General features: G+C 46.2%; 1 protein-coding gene across 1 annotated transcript; it reads left to right on the forward strand.

Annotated features, from left to right (window-relative positions):
• Positions 1 to 7,503: 7,503 nt before the first annotated feature.
• On the forward strand, positions 7,504 to 21,951 carry PNLIPRP1 (pancreatic lipase related protein 1). The gene is made up of 12 exons (XM_046655031.1): positions 7,504 to 7,552; positions 8,132 to 8,286; positions 8,789 to 8,914; positions 9,910 to 10,044; positions 11,350 to 11,458; positions 13,179 to 13,298; positions 13,397 to 13,516; positions 15,011 to 15,129; positions 16,018 to 16,147; positions 18,044 to 18,152; positions 18,726 to 18,893; positions 21,870 to 21,951. The coding sequence occupies exons 1-12, from the start codon at positions 7,504 to 7,506 to the stop codon at positions 21,949 to 21,951; spliced, it is 1,422 nt and encodes a 473-aa protein (XP_046510987.1).
• The last annotated feature ends 1,160 nt before the right edge of the window (positions 21,952 to 23,111 follow it).

Raw genomic sequence — 23,111 nt, forward strand, 5'->3', positions numbered from 1 at the left:
CACATGAACCAAAAGCTCTAACTCGAACTGACTTAAACAACAAAAAAAATGTATTAGCTCACATCACTGGAAAGTCCATAGGTGGGAGAGGCTTCAGGTTTTGTTGATCCAGCAACTTAATGACCTCTTCAAGAGCTATTTTCTTTCTGTCCCCATGCTCTATTGTCTGTGATGATGGTTTTATACCAGGGCTGGCTCTCCTCCCAATTGAAGGACAGCCGTCTACCACAGTTGGGACTATAGACCTCCTCTTTCACATCCAGCAAGAGAAAAAGAACATCTCCCTCCCAATCTTTCCAAATGAAACTCCTGAGATTCATGCTGATTGGCCTGTGGCCTGGGAAGTGGAATGTGCTGATTGGCTTAAGCCAGTCAGGGCAATCTCCTGGACAAAGGATAAAGCCAGCATCCACAACGTACATGGACCACGTAGCGGAGGAATGAATATCTGAATGAAAGTAGTCTTCCAGGACTCCTGGGGATTTGGCAGAGCAACTGGAAGAATAGAGACACCATTGACTGAAATGGGGAGTACTTTGGGAGGAACAGACTTGAGGAGGAAGGTCAGTTTTAGTCATGTCAAATTTGAGATGGTCATCAGACACCCAGTTGCATATATGAGCATGGAGTTGAGGGTAGAGCTCTAGGTTAGACACGTAAACTTTGGCATCTTCAGTGTATAGATGGTGTTTTTTTTAAAAGCCCGGCATCTATCTATAAAGAGACTAACATATTGCTTAATCCATACTGAATGCTTAATAAATGTTTAGAATTATAATTACTACGAACGCCTCATGGAATTTTCCTATGGCATACTAAAAATGATGAATAATGAATAACAAAAGAAATTAATAAAGGATTATCTGCAAATTTATTTAAGTAATAAGATAAAACAAAGGGGTTTAAAAGAATTTAATTTAAAAAAAATACATCTGTTAAAAACCCTTTTGTTGTAGGGCCGGCTGGTGGTGCAGTGGTTAAGTTCGCCCGGGGTTCGCCGGTTCGGATCCTGGGTGTGGACATGGCACCACTTGACAAGCCATGCTGTGGCAGGCGTCCCACATATAAAGTAGAGGAATATGGGCACAGATGTTAGCTCAAGGCCAGTCTTCCTCAGCAAAAAGAGGAGGATTGGCAGCAGATGTTAGCTCAGGGCTAATCTTCCAAAAAAAATAAAAACCCTTTTGTTAAGAAGGATATCCATTTTCATTGTAATGAAGCAGTTTGCAAGTTGCTTTAATTGTTTTAAATGAATTGTTTACTCAGATTATTTACCTATTTCTGAACTCAGTAAATTTTTAGGAAATATTCTTTTTTCTAGAGCCCTAAATCAATTTTTTTCTTCCCGTAAAGCAGGAGTTCCATGTCAGTTTGAAAGGATGGGCCAGTCCATATAAAAACGATCCACCTTCACCACATGACTTTTAACCTGTTTCTTGCTGGAGGGTCTTTTTTTCAAGGTTGGATGTTAAGAGCCAATTGCCTTAGACTCTGTGGTTCAGGCTGCTCCTCTGAGAGGGGCCATCAGAAGGCAACTGACTACCGCCTCCACGTTTTTGTTTTTCCTAACATGTGCCTTATGCTTTCCAGGTGCAGTCACTAGTCTACGTGCTTTATCCACATTTACGCATTTGATTCTGACAATACTCTACAAGCCAGGTACTTTCATTACCCCCGTTTTCCAATGAAGCAGCTGCAGCACAGAGAGCTTTCTTGACTTGTCCAAGGTCCCAGGCTGTTTACTGGTGGGCCTAGGTTTTCCCAAGGCCATCTTGAAGGGAAATTTTCCAGTTTGGGTTTTAAATCAATCCCTTTGGTACTTGCATGGAGTGCAAGTTCATCATTTCTTGATCTAACCACTCTCAAGTTGGCCTAGATTTTCCCAGCACTCTGGGATTCTGAAGGCTGAGGGCTGTTCTGGAAATGCCTGGGTCCCCTACAGGGCTTGCAGACTTTTGGGCCTAATGATTCCCACCTGGCCCCAGGGTCTGTGTGGTCTGAGATGTTTGCTTGTTAGCCAGCCCACAGGAACTGCTGGGATCTCCCAATATTCATCAAGGACTTTGGGAAGCCTGTGCTGCACTCAGAAACCTAGTTCATTTTCCACAGATAGGGCATCTCTGATAAAAAAAAAAAGAAAGCAGTCAGTCACTGACTGATGATAAGGCAAAGTCTTGTGCCCCACTGCCATTACAACATGAAGGGAGACATTCTGCCATTTCGAGGGATAGTTACAAACATTGGTTCAATGAATGCAGGTGAGTGCCCAGGCTGTGGAAAAGATTTAGAAAATAGCTTTCTCAATACAAAAACTTCTTTGGAATTAAGGGGCTCTGAGGACCCAGCTTGAACCAACTCCACCCTTCCCCCAGAGTTCACAAGATTGTTCTCTTACGAGATGACGAGGCATCTGAACGTTCTGAACTTGAAACTGAAGGAGAAAACAAGGACAGAACTGATAGGCTGGGAAAAGCAGCCATTCGGCTCCATTTGGACGTGTAAACGTGGCAGATGATAGCTGGCGACCTCACTCTTTACCTTTGTCACCTTCAAGGCCTTACACGGTTTGAAGATAGGAGAGCTGTCTGGGGGAATGACGCTATAGTTTCAAAAGAGATCCACAGATTTGTGTGCACATGAATTCTGCCTTAAGTGCCTGAAGCTGATCAGGATTAAGTTTATGCAACATATTTCAGTTGTTGTTGCTATTGGAAATCCCAGAAATCTTTCCATCCCTGGTGTGAAATGAATTAGTTGGTCTAGGAGGATCTAAAGGATAAGCAGCTTAGACTCCCGTCTTGCTAGGGGTTTAGTCAGATTAAATCCCCCGGGCATTTAAAGAGGAGCCAGTGCATTAGAGCACAGTGCATATTGACAGACGTGGGGAGCTCCACACTGTCTTAGGAAAGATACACCCTCAACTGATGCTGTGTGCCCAAGAATGGTGACAGTGAGGGCAATGATAGCTGCTCTCTGAATCTCAGGCCTGGCTGAGCTGGGTTCCCTTATTGGTTAGGTATTGCTGCATAACAAACCATCACCAAACACAGTGGCTTTAAACAGTAAGCAGATATTAGTAATCTCTGGGTTAGTTGTGTGCTTCTTCCGGTCTTGACTGGATTCACTCATTTGTCTGTGTTCAGAGTGAGTTGCGTCAGCAGTGCTGCTAATCTTGGCTGAGTCTCTCATATACTGGGAGGTCAGTTGGTTTGAGCTGGCCCAAATGTTGCTGCCATCACATTTAACGACTAAATCAAGTCACACACATAGCTAGATTCAAGGGATGGGGAAATAGACTCCAGTTGTTGATGAAAAGAGCTGCAAAATCACATCGCAAAGGGCATAGATACAGGCGGTGGAAGAGGGTGAAACACTGTGACCATTTTCACAGTCCGTCTATCACCATCTCTAACCTGTTTCTCCACCCCTGCGACGCCTGGAGCTGGAGAAGGAACAAGCCGGGTGTCAGGAGGGTTTTCCCAGTGAGGGTGAGCCCAGGCTCCAGTCTCTGGCCTTCCCACACTGCCTCCTCCTCACTGCTGTCATGTGAAGTGAGGCGCCTTTCTGGTTCACTTGCTTTGGGCTTTTGTAGACAAAGTGCTCCCCGACAGCTTCTGCTTAAACAATGAATGCCTACGAATACAGAGTTGCAAACAAGCAGCAGTCCTGACCAGATTTTCTGAGCAGGAAATCCAGCCTCCACAGTCATCATTCACTCTTGATAACTCAGGAGGATCACCTCTTCATTATTTCAAGGTGTGATAAACACAAACAATACTTTCAAAGAAATCCCCTGTCTACCAGCCACTAACTGCACCTTTGTACAAATTAAGTCACGTCAGCTGACTCGGGATCGTTATTTTATTCCTGCAGAACCACACACCTCTTGCAGCGGCTGCCCAGCTCACAACTTCACCTCCATCTTTGGGTACACAGGGGTGTGTCTCCTCAGCCAGGCCAGCCCAAGAGGCCCCATTCCCCACTGCTAATTAATTTGGGGACAGCTCCTGGCCTAACCCAGCCAATCACCTGGTAATGAAGAATTCAGAGCTGAGATGCCCAAAGCCAGGAAGTCTCTGCAGGAGAATCAGGTCCCAGGTCGGGGGATCTGAGGATGACCAAGGATTCCAGGGTGGTCCCATTTCTTGGGCTTCCATTGGGTCTCACGGTTCAACAATTTCATGGATTCCTTGAGATGCCCCAATATTCTTTCAATAAATATCTCCTTTTTAAAAAAACTTTAGCTACCCAGAATTGATTTCTGTTGCCTACAACCAAAAGAACCTTAACTAACATGCCTCAAAAAAGTTACCTGTTTAAATAGCTAATGGTCTCTACTCTCCTGGTGTTTTGAGGGGTGAGGAAAATAGCCCATATATATATATCTATCTCCACATTAAATATCCATATCTTCTGTCCCTTAAGTTCCACTTGTAGGAATTTATCCCACAGATACACCATCCATGTGGAAAGTGACAAATGTATAAGAATATTCGTTAAGGCATTGTTTTTAATAACAAAGTATTGGAAACAGCCAAATGTCCACCAATAGGGGACTGATTAAGTAAACATCCAAAGACCAGAATACTGTGAGGCTGGTAAGAAGATTGGAGCAGATCTATACTCACTAACAAGGAGTGATTCTCAAGACATATAGTTAATTTGTAAAAATCAGGTTGCAAAATAGTGTGTAGAAGATGTTAACTGTCTATATTTTAAAATAAATATTATTTATACATAATGCGTAGGGTATCTTTGGAAGGACACACAGGAGCTGGTACAGGAGCATTTTTAACTTTGTATTGTATTGGATGTATAGTGGCATGTATTACCTATTTGCAAACATGAGTGAAATAAAATTATTTTGAGGAAAAAACGACCCCCTGAATGCCCATGCCCCTACCCTTGAGTGTCTGGAGCCCACACTCTCTCTCATCACCAGACTCGAGTGGCCGCTGGAGGTTAACCCTCCTTTCCTGCTTGGAGGATGTCCACATCGGCTCTGCCCACCTCAGGCGGTTTAAACATTGAACCCCCGAGGCAGGGGTCTTTCCCTTGGGGTGAGCATGGAGTCCACAGCTGACTTCAGCAGTGAGGTGAGCTGCAGGGGAAACAGCCATGGGGGCCTGAGCCCTGGGCACACTGTGACAGATCATGTGACGATTGCGTCTCCTGAATCTAATCAGATGTTCATGTTCTCCCTGCTTCTCTGAAGAGTGACATCTCTTTCTTTCCCCTCCTTAAAACTGTGCCCTCTCACCTTTCCCAGCCCTGAAATTCGCTGAGAATAAGGTTAAAGTGCCTAAGAACTCCATCTGTGTGTGCATTCATCCTCTCATTAATTCATAACCACCTCAGTGCCTCAGGCATCGTTCTAGAAGCTGGGAAAGAACAGTGACCAAAACAGATGAGGTCTCTGTCCTCGTGAAATGTATTCTAGGTGGGAGAAATGTGACTGCAAATGAATAAAAAGAAAAAAATATAAATAATTATAACTGGTGACAAGTGATCTGAAGGAAACAAACAGGGTGCTAAGGAGCAGGGGTCCAGGGTCAGGTGGGAGGTTGGCGGTGGAAGGGCTTCAGGGGTTGTCAGGGGTGGCCTCACTGAAGATGTGACATTTAACCTAATTGTTAAGTGACAAGAAGGAGCCGGCTTACTGGAGGTCTAGGGAGGAGAGTCTCAGGCCATGGCAACAGTAAGTGCAAAGGTTCCAAGGTGGGAAAGGACTCGGCACGTTTGAGGGAGGCCAGCGTGGTCATGTGAGGAGGGCCACGTGGACGGCAGGAAGAGAAGAGGTCTGAGAGGCAGACAGGGTCCTCTGACATCCCTACCAACGAATTGACCAGTTTGTGCATCATTAGATGATCCGGAATCGCTTCCTGCATCAGCACTGCGATGTCAAAGAAAAGCATAAATGCCTTTGACTTCACCACAGTCTTTGTGAAGTGCTCCAGCACCTTTCTAGACCACAGGAGGAGCCTTCCGAAGCTTAAATACCTCTTCAGTTAGGTCAACCAGATGGCTCAGGCCTGACAGCTGAGGCGAAATTTATTTTCTATGTCAGCAACTATCTCCCTTATCCTATGGTTGACACTCAACAAATCTTGTTGATAACTTGCTCAGAATAACCGAATGTTCAACAACTCCTTGTTTCACTCTGTATAGTCTGGATTCAAATCCCATCTCATGACTCATTAGCTGTGTGATTTTATAAGCACTATACTTATCTGTGTGTGCCTCAGTTTCCACTTCTGTAAAGGGAGGCAAATAATGGTACCTACCTCATGGGGTTGTTGTAAGACTTAAATTAGGTAATATGTGCAAAGTGCTGGAAACGGATGGCACATGGAACACCTCAGTAACGGCTGGCGGCTGTTCTTTATTCCTCCGGGGGAAGTCCTTTCCCTCTTCTTACTAGGAGAGCCCCTACGCTGGTCCCCCAGTGTTTGGCTATTCAGGAGTGTGGACTTTGACACTGAGGCATATTTAACTCGGGAGTGGGATACACGAGGGCTTATCTGCGTGTTGTGTGAACTGGCCAAGCTGCTCACAGATGTGCGGGTCTGTAGGTAATTCGTGACAGCCTCATGAATTATAGGACAGGTGTGCAAGCTTCAGAGGGCCTGGGGAAATTCGACAGATGTGATGTGGTCTAGTGACGTGGGCTTTTAGGGGCTCCTGAACCCAGCTATGCCAAATTATAGTGAGATAATATAATAATTGCTTTTTCAAAAACCATTATGTTTTGGGTTGGTTCATTACATAGCAAAGATAACCGGAACAGGGAGTCAATGGGCAATTGTGGTCAGAGGCTACTGTGAGGGCCATTGACTCTGTCTCCAAAGCTTGTGTGCTTGGGTGTTACTAGACTGCCAGAGACAGAGACAGAGACAGAGACAGAGACAGAGGCAGAGGGGAGGTGTTCTTAATCAGACGTTTCCCATTACTTTCAGCTATTTGGAGGGCATTTCCATCTATTCTAAGTGAAAAATTCTCTCCTCCATTATTAGAGTTTGCTGCCGTCTCCTTATCGGGACTGGTCAACTACTTGGTGATGAAACAGAAAATTGGAAAGTGGGGCCCACTCGGCTCACATTTCCCTGCACAGCTACCTGGGTACAAAGTTAGAGACTCTTCATCCTCTTTGAATCAAGCCTTCTTTCATCTTCCCAGACTTGTGGGAGGCTTAGACCACCATTGCCAACCTTGTTTTGTGTATTTGTGTAGATTAAAATGTTAAGTGCACACAGCATGTCCTATTATCACCTGCTGTTTCCTTGAAGCAGCGTCCAAATGATAAGGCTTGAGTATATAACAATGGCCTGAACACTTGATTCAGAGGGAGGGGACGCCTGGAACATCTGACCGGGTAAGTTGCCTTTGCCTTCCTCCCACCAGCTGTGAAGGAGAGGCGAGGGGAGCAGCCTTGGATTCCTGAGAGTCTTGGCTCATTGCTCTGGTAACGCGTAGTGAGGATGAGAATGTCTGAATTTATTGCAGATGGGGAACATCTGGACAATCGTGCTTTTCCTGCTGGGAGCAGCCAAAGGTAAGAAACATCACGCCCGCCCCTTGGGAAGGTCTTAAACCCAACATCTCAGCACTGGCCAGAGACAGCCTTGGCCATGGCGGGGCTTCCGCAGTTCCAGACAACCCTGAGGTTCCAGAGAGAGGTGGGGGGGACTGACACTCTGCCTGGGAGAGGAGGTGGTTTGAGGGGGACCCGCTTCAGAGCATCTCCCCAACAGCCTGCCTTCATGCCCAGGGAGATTTAGGCCCGACTCTCCCAGTGAAAGCACTAAACGCCTGCCTGGATTAACACATAGGCTTATCAGTGCCGGTTATCACATTAGTCAAATAAATGTATCTAAAAACTGGGGATGACACACAGAACTTTTAAGGGTGGTTCTAAGGCACCATCGGCGTCTCTGTGGGATTCAATGGGACGGGTCCCAGATCAGAAGGTGGGCACTGATGACAAGAAGAGAGTGGGTGGGGCAGAGGCAGGGTGTCTGCATGGTCATCAGACTGTCTTCAGGCAGGGGAGTGACCAGGCCTGAGCAGCAGTGATGTCCCAGACCCCAGCCTCAGGAGCTAATTCTCCAGCAGAGTCATCCTTTCTCTCTAGGAAAGGAGATTTGCTATGATCACGTCGGGTGCTTTTCTGACTCTGAGCCCTGGGCTGGCACTGCGATCAGGCCCCTGAATGTTCTGCCCTGGAGCCCCGAGAGGATCGGCACCCGCTTCCTGCTCTACACCAATGAGAACCCAGACACCTTTCAGGTGAGACCTCTGTCGTGTTCATGTCATTAAAACCAGGTGAGGGACTGTGCCCACCCTGCAGACCAGGAGTTCCTTATCTCTGTACCCTCCTTCTCCACCACGCTCTGCCCCACGCCATCCCTTCAGCTGTCCCCCAGGCCTAGCCACACCTGGACAGAATAGGTTTTCAGTAAAACACTGTCTTGAATGAATGAATGGTTCACATTTGCCAGAACCTCTAGCTGGCTTTGTAATTCTGGTCTGCAGCAAAGAACTTACCATCTAAAAGTACCCTATGGAACGTAAGACTGCAAGCCACACTCCAGCCCCAGTGGAGGTAGTGATTCCTAACTTAGGGAGATGGGGCAGGGAAAGGGAGGTCAGGGTGGGCTTCCTGGAAGAGGTGGCTTTTATGCTAAGCTGTGAGAGGTCATGGCATTGAGACAGGCGGAGGTGGGGAAGGGAGAGACAGGCCTGACTGGCGGGGCTGCAAAAACATGCAACCGCTCCGCATTTGTCACAGAGTCTCCTTCCCTCTGATCCATCAACGGTTGAGGCATCAAATTTTCAAGCAGACAAGAAGACTCGGTTCATCATCCATGGCTTCATAGACAAGGGAGATGAGAGCTGGCTACTGGATATGTGCAAGGTAGGGGCAGGTTCCAGTCCATCTCTGTGTGTATCACACATGTTAATATCATATATGTGAAAGTTGCTAAGTGGATTTTAAATGCTCCATTTTCAACTCAAGCTGGTTATATGTCTTCCCTGGTAGAACTTCTAAGGATACGTCAGCTCCTTTGACATCCAGGAAGAAGTTTTCCTTTCAGAATTCTTCTATCTCTTTTAAATCAGGGAAGTTTTACTTTTCAAATGCCTGCAGTGTGTATTTCCCCCATGAAATACTATGCTATCCCGATTGTAAAAATAGTGACAGGGCCAGCCCAGGTGGCCTAGTGGTTAAGTTAGATGTGTGCCACTTTGGTGGCTTTGGTTTGTTTTCCAGGAACAGACCTACACCACTTGCCTGTCAGTGGCCATGCTGTGGTGGCGGCTCTCATGAAAAAAGAAAACAGAAGACTGGCAGCAGATGTTAGCTCAGGGTGAATCTTACTCAGCAAAAAAAAAAAAAAAAAAAAAAAAAGAGTGACACTTCTCTCCCACCTTAAAACTTAGTAAATGCCCAGGGACTGGGGTGAAGGCCAGCCCAGTAATCAGTGGCATTGCCAAGAGGCTGAAAGGACCCCTAGTGGTCAAACCTACAAGGTCATTTAGACCTTGGCCACCAGAGATTGCTCTTGAGACCTTTTTTTTTTCAAAATAGGGCTTTTCTAATGATGCGATTGTTTCCACCAGCCTAATCAACCTTTTTGAATCTGGTGGAAGAAACCCAGACAGTGGCCAGCTTTTAACTAATCTACAAGCTAGAGAGGGAATCCGTTTGCCTTTCTCATAGCATTCACCCTGAGGGATAACTCCTAATGGACAACAAGATTCCTAACAAAGTCTAGTTTATCTGGGAGCCCTAGCTAGAGAAAAACAGAAGAAGGGCCAGTAGTAAGTGTTGGCGACGATTTCTGAGCTCTGGTTGGATGTGGTTTCCCGTGCCCTCGTGATCACCCCGTGGTGTCTCTCCAACCTCAGAACATGTTCAAGGTGGAGGAGGTGAACTGCATCTGCGTGGACTGGAAGAAAGGCTCCCAGACCACCTACACGCAGGCCGCCAACAACGTGCGCGTGGTGGGCGCCCAGGTGGCCCAGATGCTTGGCATGCTCTCGGTGAGTCGGCCGGCTGGGCTGCCGAGGAGGCAAACAGCGCCCACTGGTCTCCGCTGGGTAAAGATGCAGCTGGGCGTTATCTATGTAGAGAAGAAATAGAAAGAATTGATATTTCTCTCCGAGTCCTACTTCTAAAACTCTGAAATTCACCTTAGTAGCGACACACCAGTGAAAGGAAGAACAACAATAACTAACACTTGGGAGTAAGGTGATTTTATTACCATCTTCAACTGGCAGATAAGAAAACTGGGGCCCAGGAAGGTTAACTAGTTTGCCCAAAAAATGATAGAGCAGCTGAATACAAGAGTCGTCTTTTGGGCCCGAGACCATCTAGCTCCAAGGCCCCTCAACTGCATCAGGTGGTCTCTGTTTGGGTCAAAACACGGCATCGCCTGGAGAGCCGAGTGGAAGCAAAGGCAGTATGTGCAATTGGTAATTGTGCAATTGGCAACAGGACACTTGTGCAATTGGGGAATTTCTTTTGCCACAATCGATTCAGCTGTTTTTTCCTGCCCCGGTTTCATTTTAACTATTTAACTATTTAAGTCTTCAATTCTTTCAGTTAAGTCACTAATTTTTCACGACTATTTTCTATTCCAGATAAAGCCCCGGCTATTTTTGTCTTATGTTAAAGGGTCTGCAAAAGAACCGATTGGTTCTAACTACTTCTGCATTCGTGCGGAAATCAAAACCATGGTCTTTATACGAGAGGCACTAGAGACCAATAAATGAGGACACGTGGGTGAACACTTCACAGCTCTATGTCATTTACTTGTCCATCCGATATTTGGGATGAATACAGCAGGCAGTGTCAGGAACTGTGCAGGAGGTCAAGAGGATGGATGAGGTCCCAGGCCTTGGAGGAGCTTCCAGTGAAGACTTGCGAAGACAGCAGAGTGTGATCAGGGTTCTGATGGGGTGGGGAGAACAGCGCTTTATGGGAGCACATGAAGGGCAGCTGATCCACATGGGGCGGGGGTAGGGCTGATGGCTAGGCTGTGTAGACGTGAGCTGGGCAAGTGGTTAGGGTATGGACAACAAGAAGAGAAGTTCAAATCAGGCCCAGAGGTGAGAGAATACGATGTATATGAGGGGCTGACAGTTCCACAAAGAGTTTGGCTAGAGAAGAGTCTAGAAAAAATAGGTGTTAAGAAAGCTCTGAGATTCTCTTAATGAGTTTGGGCTTGATCCTAAGGACAGTGAGAGCCAGAGAAGGTTTTCAGCAAAGGAGTAACAACACTAGGTTTGCATGTTACAAAAACCACAGCACAAAAATGTCCTGAAAACACAATCTCCCCTCTCCAGGCCAACTACAGCTACTCGCCTTCCCAAGTCCACCTCATCGGCCACAGCCTGGGAGCCCACGTGGCTGGAGAGGCAGGGAGCAGGACTCCAGGCCTGGGCAGGATTACAGGTAAGGCAGAGAGGCGGGGCACCAGCTTTCGTTCCCAGTAACCCCACAAGGTGGTACAAGGCTGCAGCCCAGCTCGGAGCTGGCCCGAAGGAGACGGTCCCCTTGGCTGTGGCAGAGCTGGTTGGAACCTGCACAGAACATTTTAGGAGGCCCCCAAGAAGCCCGTTTTTGTGGCGGGGGAGGTGCTGGCTTCATTCTCCTTTGCTTCCCTTCGCTTCTTCCTCCTCCATCCCATCCGTCCTCTCTAGATCCTAGCTTGCTGGTGGTGTGGGCTGCTCAGCAGGACTGGACACCCAGGAAAATGCAGAGTGAGGCAGGTGTGCAAACATAATTAAGAAGGATCCATATTGCCATTCCTTTCCCCCTTCCTTCTGAAATCAAGGGCAGAGTAGAACATGAAAATTATGCTTCCATTGCCCCTGCTGGGGGAAGAAACCCAGCCACCATCACACCAAAAAGTATCCTTTTAGGCCAAGCAAAGCCTTTAAATTACAACAACAGCAACAAAATATATCCATATAATATAATCACAACAATGCTAATTTAATTATTATAGTAAGCATAGATTAAGTGCCTACTCATTCCGAATATTGTGCACGGTGCTTCACATTTTCTCATTTAATCCTCAGAACTGAAGGAACAGGCTCAGGAAAGCAATACCTTGCCCAAGGTGACACGACTCATCAGTGATGGAACTTGATTCAAATCCAGGTCTGCCGTCATTGGACTCAAGCAAGTCTCTACCCTGATAAGAACTCTCCCTTTTATTTTCAACACACAGTCATGCTCATGCCTTTTCAGCGTTGTGATCAGACCTTCAAAAAACTATTGACAAATCCAGGAGACCTGCAAGAAGGAAATATAGTCAGGAGGAAATAATATTAGCTAATATTTTACTTATATGCCTATGGCATGTGCCAGGCACGGTGCTAAATGCTACATATATTATCTCATTTTATCTTATTATAACCATATTATTACTCCCATTTTATAAATGGTAAAACCGAGACACAAAAAGGTCAAGTGACTTGCCCAAGGTCATGCAACTTGCTGAGTAGGCATTTGGAGCTAGGCAGCCTAGTCCCAACATCTGTGTTCTCTTTTTTTTTAAAGCAGAGAAAGGTGTTTCTTTTCTTTCTTTCTTTCTTTTTTTTTTTTTTTTGGTGAGGAAGATTGGCCCTGAGCTAACATCCTTGCCAATATTCCTCTATTTTGTTTATGGGATGCCACCACAGCATGGCATGATGAGTGGTGTGTAGGTCCGTGCCCGGGATGTGAACACATGAACCTCAGGCCACCAAAGTAGAGCATGCAAACTTAACCACTATGCCACCAGGCTGGCCCCAGCATCTGTGTTCTTAATTATGATACCATACTATTTGGCCCCTTTTTTCTTCAAACTTGGAAAGAGAAAGAGAATATTGAAGAAGAAAAATATACAAAGGATAATCTGATGTGGAAAAAAAAATCCTTGCTCAAATAAAATCTAAATTTCTTTGCTCCTCTGCCCTTTTCTATCCATGCCACTGGAGCCCTCTTGTAATGAGCAACGTTGAGACTCTATGTCCCCATATTCAATACCCAGAGCCATGGAATGGCATAACACCAGGGTATAGTGTTCCTTGAGTTGGGCAATGCACAGCCTGGGCAGCTGTACACTTCTGTCCTGCTGGCACCCACAGCCAGACCTATTATCTGCAGCACTGGTCATCTCTTTTAGGGTTGGATCCTGTAGAAGCAAGTTTCCAGGGTACTCCTGAGGAGGTTCGACTCGATCCCTCTGATGCTGTCTTTGTTGATGTGATTCACACGGATGCAGCTCCTCTGATCCCATTCCTGGGTGAGCCGCATCATGCTCCAGCTGTGAGCACGTTTGATTGGGTTTTCACCAGGAAAGCCCCGAATTAGAAAAAGCTCACTGTGCTTTCAAACATTTAGGTTTTGGAACGAAGCAGCAGATGGGTCACCTGGACTTCTTCCCAAATGGAGGAGAGGAGATGCCAGGATGCGAGAAGAATGCCCTGTCGCAGATCGTGGACCTAGATGGCATCTGGGCAGGTAAAGCCAGAGCAGAGCAGGGGCCTCACTTCCCTGGGGCGAGCAGCACCTTCCCATGGTGAATCTTAACAATGAAAACACGCTGCTCTTTATGAACATACATGCCCCTTGTTGACCCTATTTCTGAAAAATATAACATATCATTTGTTGTATCCCAGCTCTACTGATTTTGTACTTTCTCAAAACATTGTTGTGAGTGTACAAGCAACAAAGAATTACAGAAGTGTTACTTAGAGCTATAACTCCAACGATCAATTGGTACCTAACAAAGAAAGGAAATACTCTAGAAGTAAATAGCCTGACTCTAAGAGAATTTTTCTGCCAATTCTCCCTTGGGTGTCAGCGATATGGTCAAGCTTATGTAACTGGTTTTAGTTTAGTTTTGTTTTGTTTTGTCTACGGATGTAGACAAAGTGAGAATGTTCCCAGTCATTTCATGGCAAAGCCATTGGCACAGTGAGAGTCACCACTCCTCCATGCTGGGTCGGGAATGAGAAGCAATCACAGGTAAGGAAGGTTAGAATGCAGACTGTGCTATTCGAGGTGGTTAGTCTTTATCATTGATGGAGCGCACCTGGGATAAAGGGTATCCTTCAGATACAGCTCTGACTCTGTATCTAATAAGGTCAAGAGGACAACGGACAGGTGAAATTTTCATCCAAACTCATTTGGCACCACACAAGTTAAAACCCTCTGTGATCTGATCAAATCTAATGAGCAAAGATTTTTATTGAATTTAATCAAAATGGCTTGGCAAGTATGGACACCATCGAAGTAGATATTAAAGATGAGTATTTATGTGTTTGTCTTTTACAGCTTTATGAGGGTTTGCATGGATGAGGTAGCCTAAACTCTCCATCAGTAATGGCCAAGCAAGTTCAGGCGAGGTCTGGAAGGTGTGCTGTGACATCTGTCTCTTGGCGGGAGTTGTAGGGGACAGGGAAAATTGTAAGAAGGAGGAGACACTATGAGAGTAAAAGGGATGCTCATATAAAGCCACCTAAAGCTCTTCAACCCTCCTTTTTATTTGCCTAAACACAGCATGAAAATGTCCTTGCCCTGGTTTTGTCATGCATGGGAGGTCATGTCACATCGTGTCATGTCTTGGAGCCTGTGCCTGGGACACAGGATGGCAGAGAGCTCAGAGGCACGGGCTTGGGTTTAATTCTCAGCTCTGCCACTTAGTGACTGTAATCTGAAATCTGAGGCTGTGATCTGCACATCTTTCTGTAATTAAAGATGGTGTGGTACCCATCTCCTAGGGAAAATAAGGATTACAGGGACACTACATGCAAAGTGCTCAGAACATTGTCCTGCACACAGAAAGCGCTCTCTATATATTAACTGTCATTATTGTGTCTGGATTTTGGATTTATCTTAAATTTCTGAGAAGAGGATCCCACTTTGGAACCACCCTACTTGGAAAGAGAAAAGAAGAGAAGTTGTCACAGCCCCCCCAACCACCTATGCAGACTTGCTCATTTCTTTCCCCAGGAACCCGGGACTTTGTGGCTTGCAATCATCTGAGAAGCTACAAATATTACTCGGAGAGCATCCTCAGTCCTGACGGGTTTGCTGCATACCCTTGCGATTCCTACAGGGCCTTTGAATCTGTAAGCTATTTTTCCACCTTGAGTCCCACTGCGGGACTATTGTCCTGCTGTGTTTGGGATTTGCAGTACCCTCTCACCAGTTTCTGACCATCCCCTACTTGTTTTGCATTGCCTCTCAGAGTTCACGGTCCTGAGGAGTGAAACAAAAAAAAATTTAGGCAGGAGGTGGCTAAAAATTTAGATGAGTCACGTAGGTGAGGAAAACTCTGGGAAATCAGAGAGAAGAGCCGTCAATTCACTCGTCTAGAAAGGCTTCCTGTAGGAGGCAACATTTGAATCTGCCTTGTAAATTGTAGAATTTAGAAGGAAGAGAAGGGCAGAGCATGAATAGAAGAATGTGTGAGAAGAATTTATACACGCGAGAGAATGAAAGGTGGATGCTGGGGTTTTATATATCCGGCTGGGAGTTTGTGCCTTATGTAGCTGGCAACAAGGGGAGAGGTGGAGGAAATGGTACAGAGCCTGCCTGCTCCTGCTTATGAGAGCCACTGTGAGCATCTCTTCCTAACTCCGTATTCAGTGACATCATGTTTGAAGTGACAGTCAGAGTATTTGCACCACCAAAATTGGTAAACGCTACAATCAGGGCTTTACGTCCCAGAGTTGGCTGTTAATCGTTCACCAGCGCATCACTCCACGGGAAGTATTATTGATCTACCCTGGGGCCCAGGCGTTAGTATTTTCTAAAGGTCCCCAAGTGATTCCAATGTGACTTGCGTCAGGCTTGGAACCCTGTCCTGGTTGAAGGTAACTTACAGATTATCTGTTTTCTAAGCCCTTTCCTGTTACAAATGAGGAGGCAGACTGTAGGAAAATTGCTCCCCCAGGTGGATGGATCATAAAAAGACAAATTCACACCTTACAGCCTGATCTCTCTCTTCTCATTAGAACAAGTGCTTCCCCTGTCCAGATGCAGGGTGCCCGCAGATGGGCCACTATGCTGATAAATTCGCCGGCAAAACAAGCGAGGAGCAGCAGAAATTCTTCCTGAACACAGGAGATTCCAGCAATTTTGCCCGTAAGTTGTACTTTGACTTTTCCTCCCAGGAAAAGAAAGTTAGTTTAGTTTCTGTCATAAATGAAGGGCTTGTCTCTAACCTGAAATATTTATGGGCACATTTTGGTCATCTTAGAGAAAGGACACATCCACCCAAACTATCCCATTTAAGACTCAATTGAGGATTTTAGAAAGAGTCTGCACTTCTTCCATTTTATTTCTATGGCATGAAATGAGTGGAAGCCAACAGAATGGAAACTAATGGAATAATAGCAATTTACATATCTATGGCCATCTCCCCTGAATTTTTACTGCTCCACAGTTCATTGTTCTTTTCATTGTTAAGACTGTATCATAGGCACCTGCTCTTCTATTCATTCAGCAAACATTTATTCAGTACTAGCTCTTTGTTGGGCTGGGCCCCTTAAGATGTCCAACTCCAGTCTCTTCATCTCCCCTGCCTTGTCCATGAGACCCTGATGCTGGGCTGCCTCTTGGGTTGGTGGGAATCAGGAAGCGGTGAGTTCTCTCAAAGATGTGCTTAATGGCTAGGATGCAGGGTAAGGACAAGGCTTGATTGGGCCAGTGTGTGTCAACCCGCCCTATGATAGTTCCCTAAGATGTTGCAAAAAAGTCTTTTGTAAAAAAAGAGACTATGTTCCTATAAATACATAAATATAATACATGCCTTACATAGTTTTTTAAGTTAGGTTTATTGAAGTATAATTTATATGCAGCGAAATTGACTCTTTTAGTGTATAGTTCTATGAGTTTTGATAAATGAACAGTCGTGGAACCATCTCCCCAATCAAGATATAGAACATTTCCATCACTATATACATTTTTTAAGAAAAAACGTCAGTTAATCAATCCTTCCACTGATGTAGTGACACGTGAAATTCTTGCCCATATTTTAACAACAACAAATTAAACATTCAAAACCCATATATTCATTCCTCAACCAGCATTTATTTATGGGCCACAGACTAGCTAGACACTGGAGATGCAGGGATGAACAAGACACTTGACACGTGAAATTTATAATCCAGCAGAGAAGGTGGAAGCTGAGCCAGTAGCTAGGAGTGTGCTGGATTTGGCAGGTTGCTGCCGTGGCATTGTGGGACAGACAACCTGGCCCTGACCAGAAGGAAGGGCGAGGGCAATGTCTCTGAGGGTGTGAAAGATGAGTGGAGTTATGCAAAGGATGTGTGTGCGTGTTTATGCACGTATTTGTGTACACGGGTGGGTGTGAGAATGTGTATTTATGTTTGTGTGAGTGTTTATGTGCATGTGAGTGTGTGGTTGTGTATGTGTGTGCTCGTGGGCACTGAGACATCACTCCAGGTATAAATCTCGGTAACAGCTGAGCCCTGCTCTGTGCTGGAGACTGCCCAGGGCCCTGAGGATGCAGAGATAAGACACAGACCCTGCCCTCGAGGTTGTCACAGTATAGCACTCCCGAGCTACATTGGCAAATGTGGGGACAAGCCCTTGTTCCTTCTCTTTTTGCTTTAACTCATCATACTGTCCTTCTAGAGCAGAGCTGTCCAATAGAACTTTCTGCAGTGATGGAAATGTTCTGTGTTGTCCAATACAGAAGCCATTAGCCACTTGTGGCAATTTAGCACCTCAAATGTGGCTAGTAAAACTGAGGAATTAATTTTTAATTCTATTTAATTTGGATTGAAATTTAAGCAGCCCCAGGTGGTTAGTGGCCCCTTTACTGGACAGTGCAGGTCGAGGAGAGCACTCTGCTGGAAACATATTTCTCCTTATGGCCTAGTTTGAGTTGTAGATTAACATGTAGAATTCCTTATACTTTGATCCCTCAGTGTAAGGGACAGGGACAGGAATCTGAGATTTGTGTCAACTATTTTGTGCATGAATAAACTGAACTCTTTTCTATCCCCTTTGCAGGCTGGAGATACGGGATTTCCATAACACTGTCTGGAAGAACGGTCACCGGTCAAGTCAAAGTTGCTTTGTTTGGAAATAAGGGAAACACTCACCAGTATGATGTCTTCAGGTGGATTTCCCTTTTTAGCGCCACATCTCAATGATACACTTGGCCTTCAAGTCCACGCACTAAAATGCTCTTTATCAATGGATTTTAAATTATTTACTTTATGTATTGAAGTTAATTTCAGACTTCTGCCAACAATTTTTTCTTTTCTGTATTATAAATCCAGGCATTTAGTTCTTTCTTTCTCAATAGATCAGATTTTCAGAAAATAAATCTAATATTACCCCAGGTATCATGTTTTCTGATTAGCATAGTAACACTTGCTTGTTGTGTTAAACTAAGTGGGTAAGTTGATACTGTACAATAATTCTTCCAGAATAAAAAATGATATGAAGAAATTAGATAGTTTTCTATAAGAAAGTTTTGAGGAGAAATTAATTGAGTTTGAGGAAACAATATTTAAATAATAGTTTGAGGTTGCCATATAGTTGGCTTTTCCATTTCTTCATCCTTGATTTGAGAATTAATTTGGAAAAATAATCTCATTAATGTAGAGTAGAAAAGAGTGGCATAGGCTTATATGGTCATTAGAACTGGTTTCTATGAATGAGAATGTTTCTATTTCTCTATGTCAAGGGGCATTATCCAACCAGGCTCCACCCATTCCAGTGAGTTTGACGCAGAACTCGATGTTGGAACAATTGAGAAAGTCAAGTTTCTTTGGAATAACAACGTGGTGAACCCAACCCTCCCCAGAGTGGGTGCAGCCAAGATCACTGTGCAGAAGGGAGAGGAGAAGACAGGGTATGTATCTTTGCTGGCTTATGCCTAAGGATGTTTGTAGAGATTCATGTTTATAATGGAAACTTACCCCAGAAAGTCAGTTATGGTTCAGCTAGAAAAGCCAAGAAAATCTACCCATCTGGGGCCCTTTCTGCTCAGGCAAACAAAAACCTGACAGAGAGCATAAAACATTTCTAGTGGGTGTTCTCAGCAGCATCTGGGGAGTACAGAAGATATGACCCTGCCTTCAAGGAAACTGAGGAGGACAAATAAGAAAGAGAAACAAGAAATAGTTTCTGAAGGGTATTAGGTCATAAGTATGTGCTAGAGAGTGGCTACATTTCACAAAGGGGAAGATCAGAGAACTTTCAGGGTAATAGAAGGAAAAAGAAATCAATTAGCAAAAGATATACAATTTGAGATAGGACAAGAGGGAGCTGAGGTAGCAATGCTTGTGGAATCTTCATCCTGACCCATGATGTCCTCGCTGTGGCAGCTGGCAGGAAGTGAGGGTACTAACCTGACAGGGGCAGAGCAACTGTCCCCCAAATCTCAGACCCCAAGTCTGGCCAGCTGGACACTCCTGGTATGACTTTGCAGGAGGGGGATCCTGAGCTCTCAGCCACTGATGGTCTTGAGTTTTGGGAGGTTTGGTGGGGTCACTAAACATGGGCCCTAGGAAATGTCACTTCCCCAGGCAAGGAGGGTTGACTGGTAGACTTCACGGCCACGTCTCATCAGGCTGGATGACCCCTGTGAGTCCTCCCTAACCTGTGAGTCAGGGAGGACAGAGGAGCTGGCCCAGCCAGGTTGTCTGCCGAACAAGAAGGTCCTCTCAGCTGGAGCACAGCACTGAGGAGGCCGGTGAGGAGCCCTGTGCAGGCTGGAAGCAAAGCCAAGGCCTCCCCTGCCCGCCTCCATCAGAGGACACCAGGCCTCCAACGTCAGTTCCCCCGTTAGGAAGTGGACCCATGGCCTGGGTCCTGGGACTGTGTGGTTAAAAACTTGTCAGAAGAAGGTGGTATCATTGGAATCTTAAAAACATGAGGCCGACTTGCTCACAGGTAGGTTTAAAGAAGAAAGACAAATATAAGACCAAATCAGCCAGGGTGTCCCCCCTTCCAGGTTTTCTGAGGAAAGGCAATGGCTCCCTGTACTTTCTAGAAACGGAACGGAATGTACTTGAGCCCCCTCCAGGCCCTGATTCCATCAGCTGCCATCTGAACCGTCCAGCAGCCTGAGTGCAGCTTCCCTTGCCTGTTGACCCAGAGGAAATCTATCTTAAGAGAAGCTAGATGATGGACATCAGATTTTTAAAATATAGGAAGAGCAAAACCAGCATCAACCCTCACGAGCTAGCTTGGGGAGTAAAAAAGCTGAATTCATCAAACTATCCAAATATTTTGCTGTTAGGAAAACAGCCAGTAAGTAACATTTAAAAAAATAATAATTATTGGGAGGCTAAAGAAAATCAAGATTTTGATCCAACCTCTTCTCAGGTCCCTTGAAATTATTTTAGACATGTCATTGGGATTTCAAGTCCTACTAAGGAGACTGCTGACTAGAATTCCCACTAATGACATGGTATCGAAAGAGAAATGTAGCTGTCCCCTCTTCATTTCTCCCACCCTCCCCAACCTTCATCCTTCCTCTCTGACTAAATCAAGTACCTCTTGTGTGCCTGGCACATAGTGGGGGATGCAAAGACAGTCTGCTCTCAAGGAGTTTACAATTTAGCGGTTGAGAAAAATTAGACTTATGGTTCATGTGAAAGGTCAAATGACAGAATAAAAAAGTGACCGTGAGGGACCCAAAGAGAGTGCCCAGGCTGGAGGAGGAAGGCAGAGGGCCGGGGGGAGCAGTGATGGAGGGGAGGGGCCCCAAAGCATCCCTCAGGATGAGGGATTTCTACTGGGAAGGGCCGAGCAGGGGCAAGGGCTTAGAGTTAGGGGCAGGGGAAGAGCAGGGCGCTGACGGCAGGGCTCAAGGTGCAGAGGACTGGGAATATGATTGGAGACAGGGTTAGGGCTCGAGGAAGGACAAAATACAAAAGAGGAAAAGGGGAAGATGAGAGAGGAAACAGGGCAAAGCTTCAGAGCTCAAAGGCAGTGAGGCCCCAGAAGCCTGTGTTTCTTGGAAGAACCATAATGATAACCACATACATCTGCGTTGTTTTTCTATTAATTGTAAAGCTTTTTTACATTTATTATCATGAGATAGTGTATTATTGACATGGGTTTCTCAGCAGTCATGGGATGGAGACGTGACCTCTTCTACAAGTGAAGACATCAATGCTCAGAGCCTCAAGTAACCAGACCGTGTTACTGCTGGAAGGCGGGAGCCCAAGGGGAGCGCCAGGTCCCTGATGCCAGGCCTGGAAGGCTTGAAGTGTGACCCCACCCCCCGAGAAAATGTGGCCTACAGTATCAGATAGACCTGTGTTTGCATTTTGGTTCTTTTTATTAACCATTTATTAACTGAGAGCCCTCTGTGCCTCAGTTTCTTCCCGTAATGTAGGACTCATAATACCTCCTCTCACATATGTTGGGAGGATGAAGTTCACACAAGCGAATCAGTGTTGTTGCCAGCAGCCAGCAAGAGCTGAATGTGCTGCAGCTGCTGTCATGTTCAGTCAGGTCCCCAGCGTGACTGAGCCAAGCGTGAGCTCATCATTAACCAATCCACTGTGTTCATGGAGGGCCCACACGCTCTTTTGGGGAAGGAGAGCAGTGAGGCACTGCCACGTGGAGCCCACAGTCCTGTGGGATGCAGGACCCAGGGACCAGGGGCCACTTCTGAGCAAGGGCCAACCTCGTAGGGCCAAGACACCTGTCACGCTGGAAGCCCCAGGCAGCCAGTGCTCCAGTAACTGAAGCTACATCCCTAGGGCTTCCCTCATTCCTTTGAATTGTAAATCAGCAATGACCTTTGCCTAACAATTCAAATGGCCTGTGTAAGGATGCCCAACACTTAAAAAACACTCATTTTTCCCCACAGGTACAGCTTCTGTAGCGAAGATACCGTGAGAGAAGACCTTCTGCTCACTCTCCTGCCCTGCCAAACCCCAGGCACAGTATAGTGGCTGTGCTGACAATAAAATCCACTGCTGCATCTAATCCTCACAGCGTCTGTCACTGATGTCCGCTGCCCCCTGTGGGGAACTTAGGGAATTGAACATTTAAAAATGTCCTCAGCATTTCCATGTGTTTGGGTTTGCTGCCCTTGACTTCTGACCACTCTCCCCTTTTTCCGGACTTCCTTGGCCCTCATGCCCACTGTCTTCTCCCCAGCTGATGGGGTGGGCATTCAGGAGGCCTCAGCAGAGCCTTTAGCCCCACCCCTCATCTTACAGGTGAGGAAACTGAGGCCCAGAGGGGGCAGTTAGCTGTTCCAGCACAGAGTGAGTCAGTGTCCTGTCAGGACTGAGGGTTGGGGCCCTGACTCCTCCAGGCTCCTCCCCAACTCTGCTGTCACCTTGAGGGGTCATGGAAAGGCCAGGCTGTGACGTGGCCTCTAGGTGGTGGTAGGTTTTGTTGTGAGGGAACCACCGCATGGTCCTAGGTCTTGATGAGGTATCTGGGGCTACAGCATCCAGAGACTGTGGTGGGCACATTTGTGGAGCACAGACAGGCTTCTAGCCCCCACCGGCTCTGGGCTGCGGCTGCCTCAGAGCCCTCTCTTTGCCTGCCAGCAGGCACCATCCCAGGGCAGGGGCCGGGCACTGAGGCAGGGTCAAAGGGATGGCTTTTGAGAGGAGTGTCCAATGCAGGCCCCTGCTGAGGGGGATTTTTCTGTCCTCCCTTTCGCTGGGGCCGCTGGGAAGCCCTCAGCCAATCAGACCTCACCATGGGCCCCACCTACACAGACGTTCTTCACCTGGAAGGACAGGGTGTTCTTCAAGGCGGCCCAGACTTTCCCATGATTATCCTCCTGGGACTGTGTAGGACCAGAAAGGTCACCGCCTCCCCTGAGTGTCTCCCCTCTTGGTCACCAGGCCGCATATCCCATCACGGCATTTTTGGTGCCCCAGCTTCTGCTTTTAAACATTGGTAGCAAGTCAAGCTACTATTGAGTGTCAAGATTGAGTATGAGTAGACTCCAGATTGTTCTTGAAAGCAGATGTTGTGGTGAGGATTAAGGAGCGACTGCAATCAGGGCCTCACAGTGAAGGGCACAGGGTGAGCACTCAATAAACAGACAGTGGCAATGACGAGGGTAGGGGGGTACTGAGCAGGAGAG

This window comes from Equus quagga, chromosome 2 (genome assembly GCF_021613505.1).
Source record: "Equus quagga isolate Etosha38 chromosome 2, UCLA_HA_Equagga_1.0, whole genome shotgun sequence".
Taxonomy (NCBI): domain Eukaryota; kingdom Metazoa; phylum Chordata; class Mammalia; order Perissodactyla; family Equidae; genus Equus; species Equus quagga.

Excerpts from the sequence above, each read along its gene's own strand:
- PNLIPRP1 (XM_046655031.1), top strand. The coding sequence starts at position 7,504 with ATGGGGAACATCTGGACAATCGTGCTTTTCCTGCTGGGAGCAGCCAAA. Across the intron at positions 10,045-11,349 it reads AGATGCTTGGCATGCTCTCG|GCCAACTACAGCTACTCGCC; the intron begins GTGAGTCGGCCG and ends TCCCCTCTCCAG. Across the intron at positions 15,130-16,017 it reads CCTACAGGGCCTTTGAATCT|AACAAGTGCTTCCCCTGTCC; the intron begins GTAAGCTATTTT and ends TCTTCTCATTAG.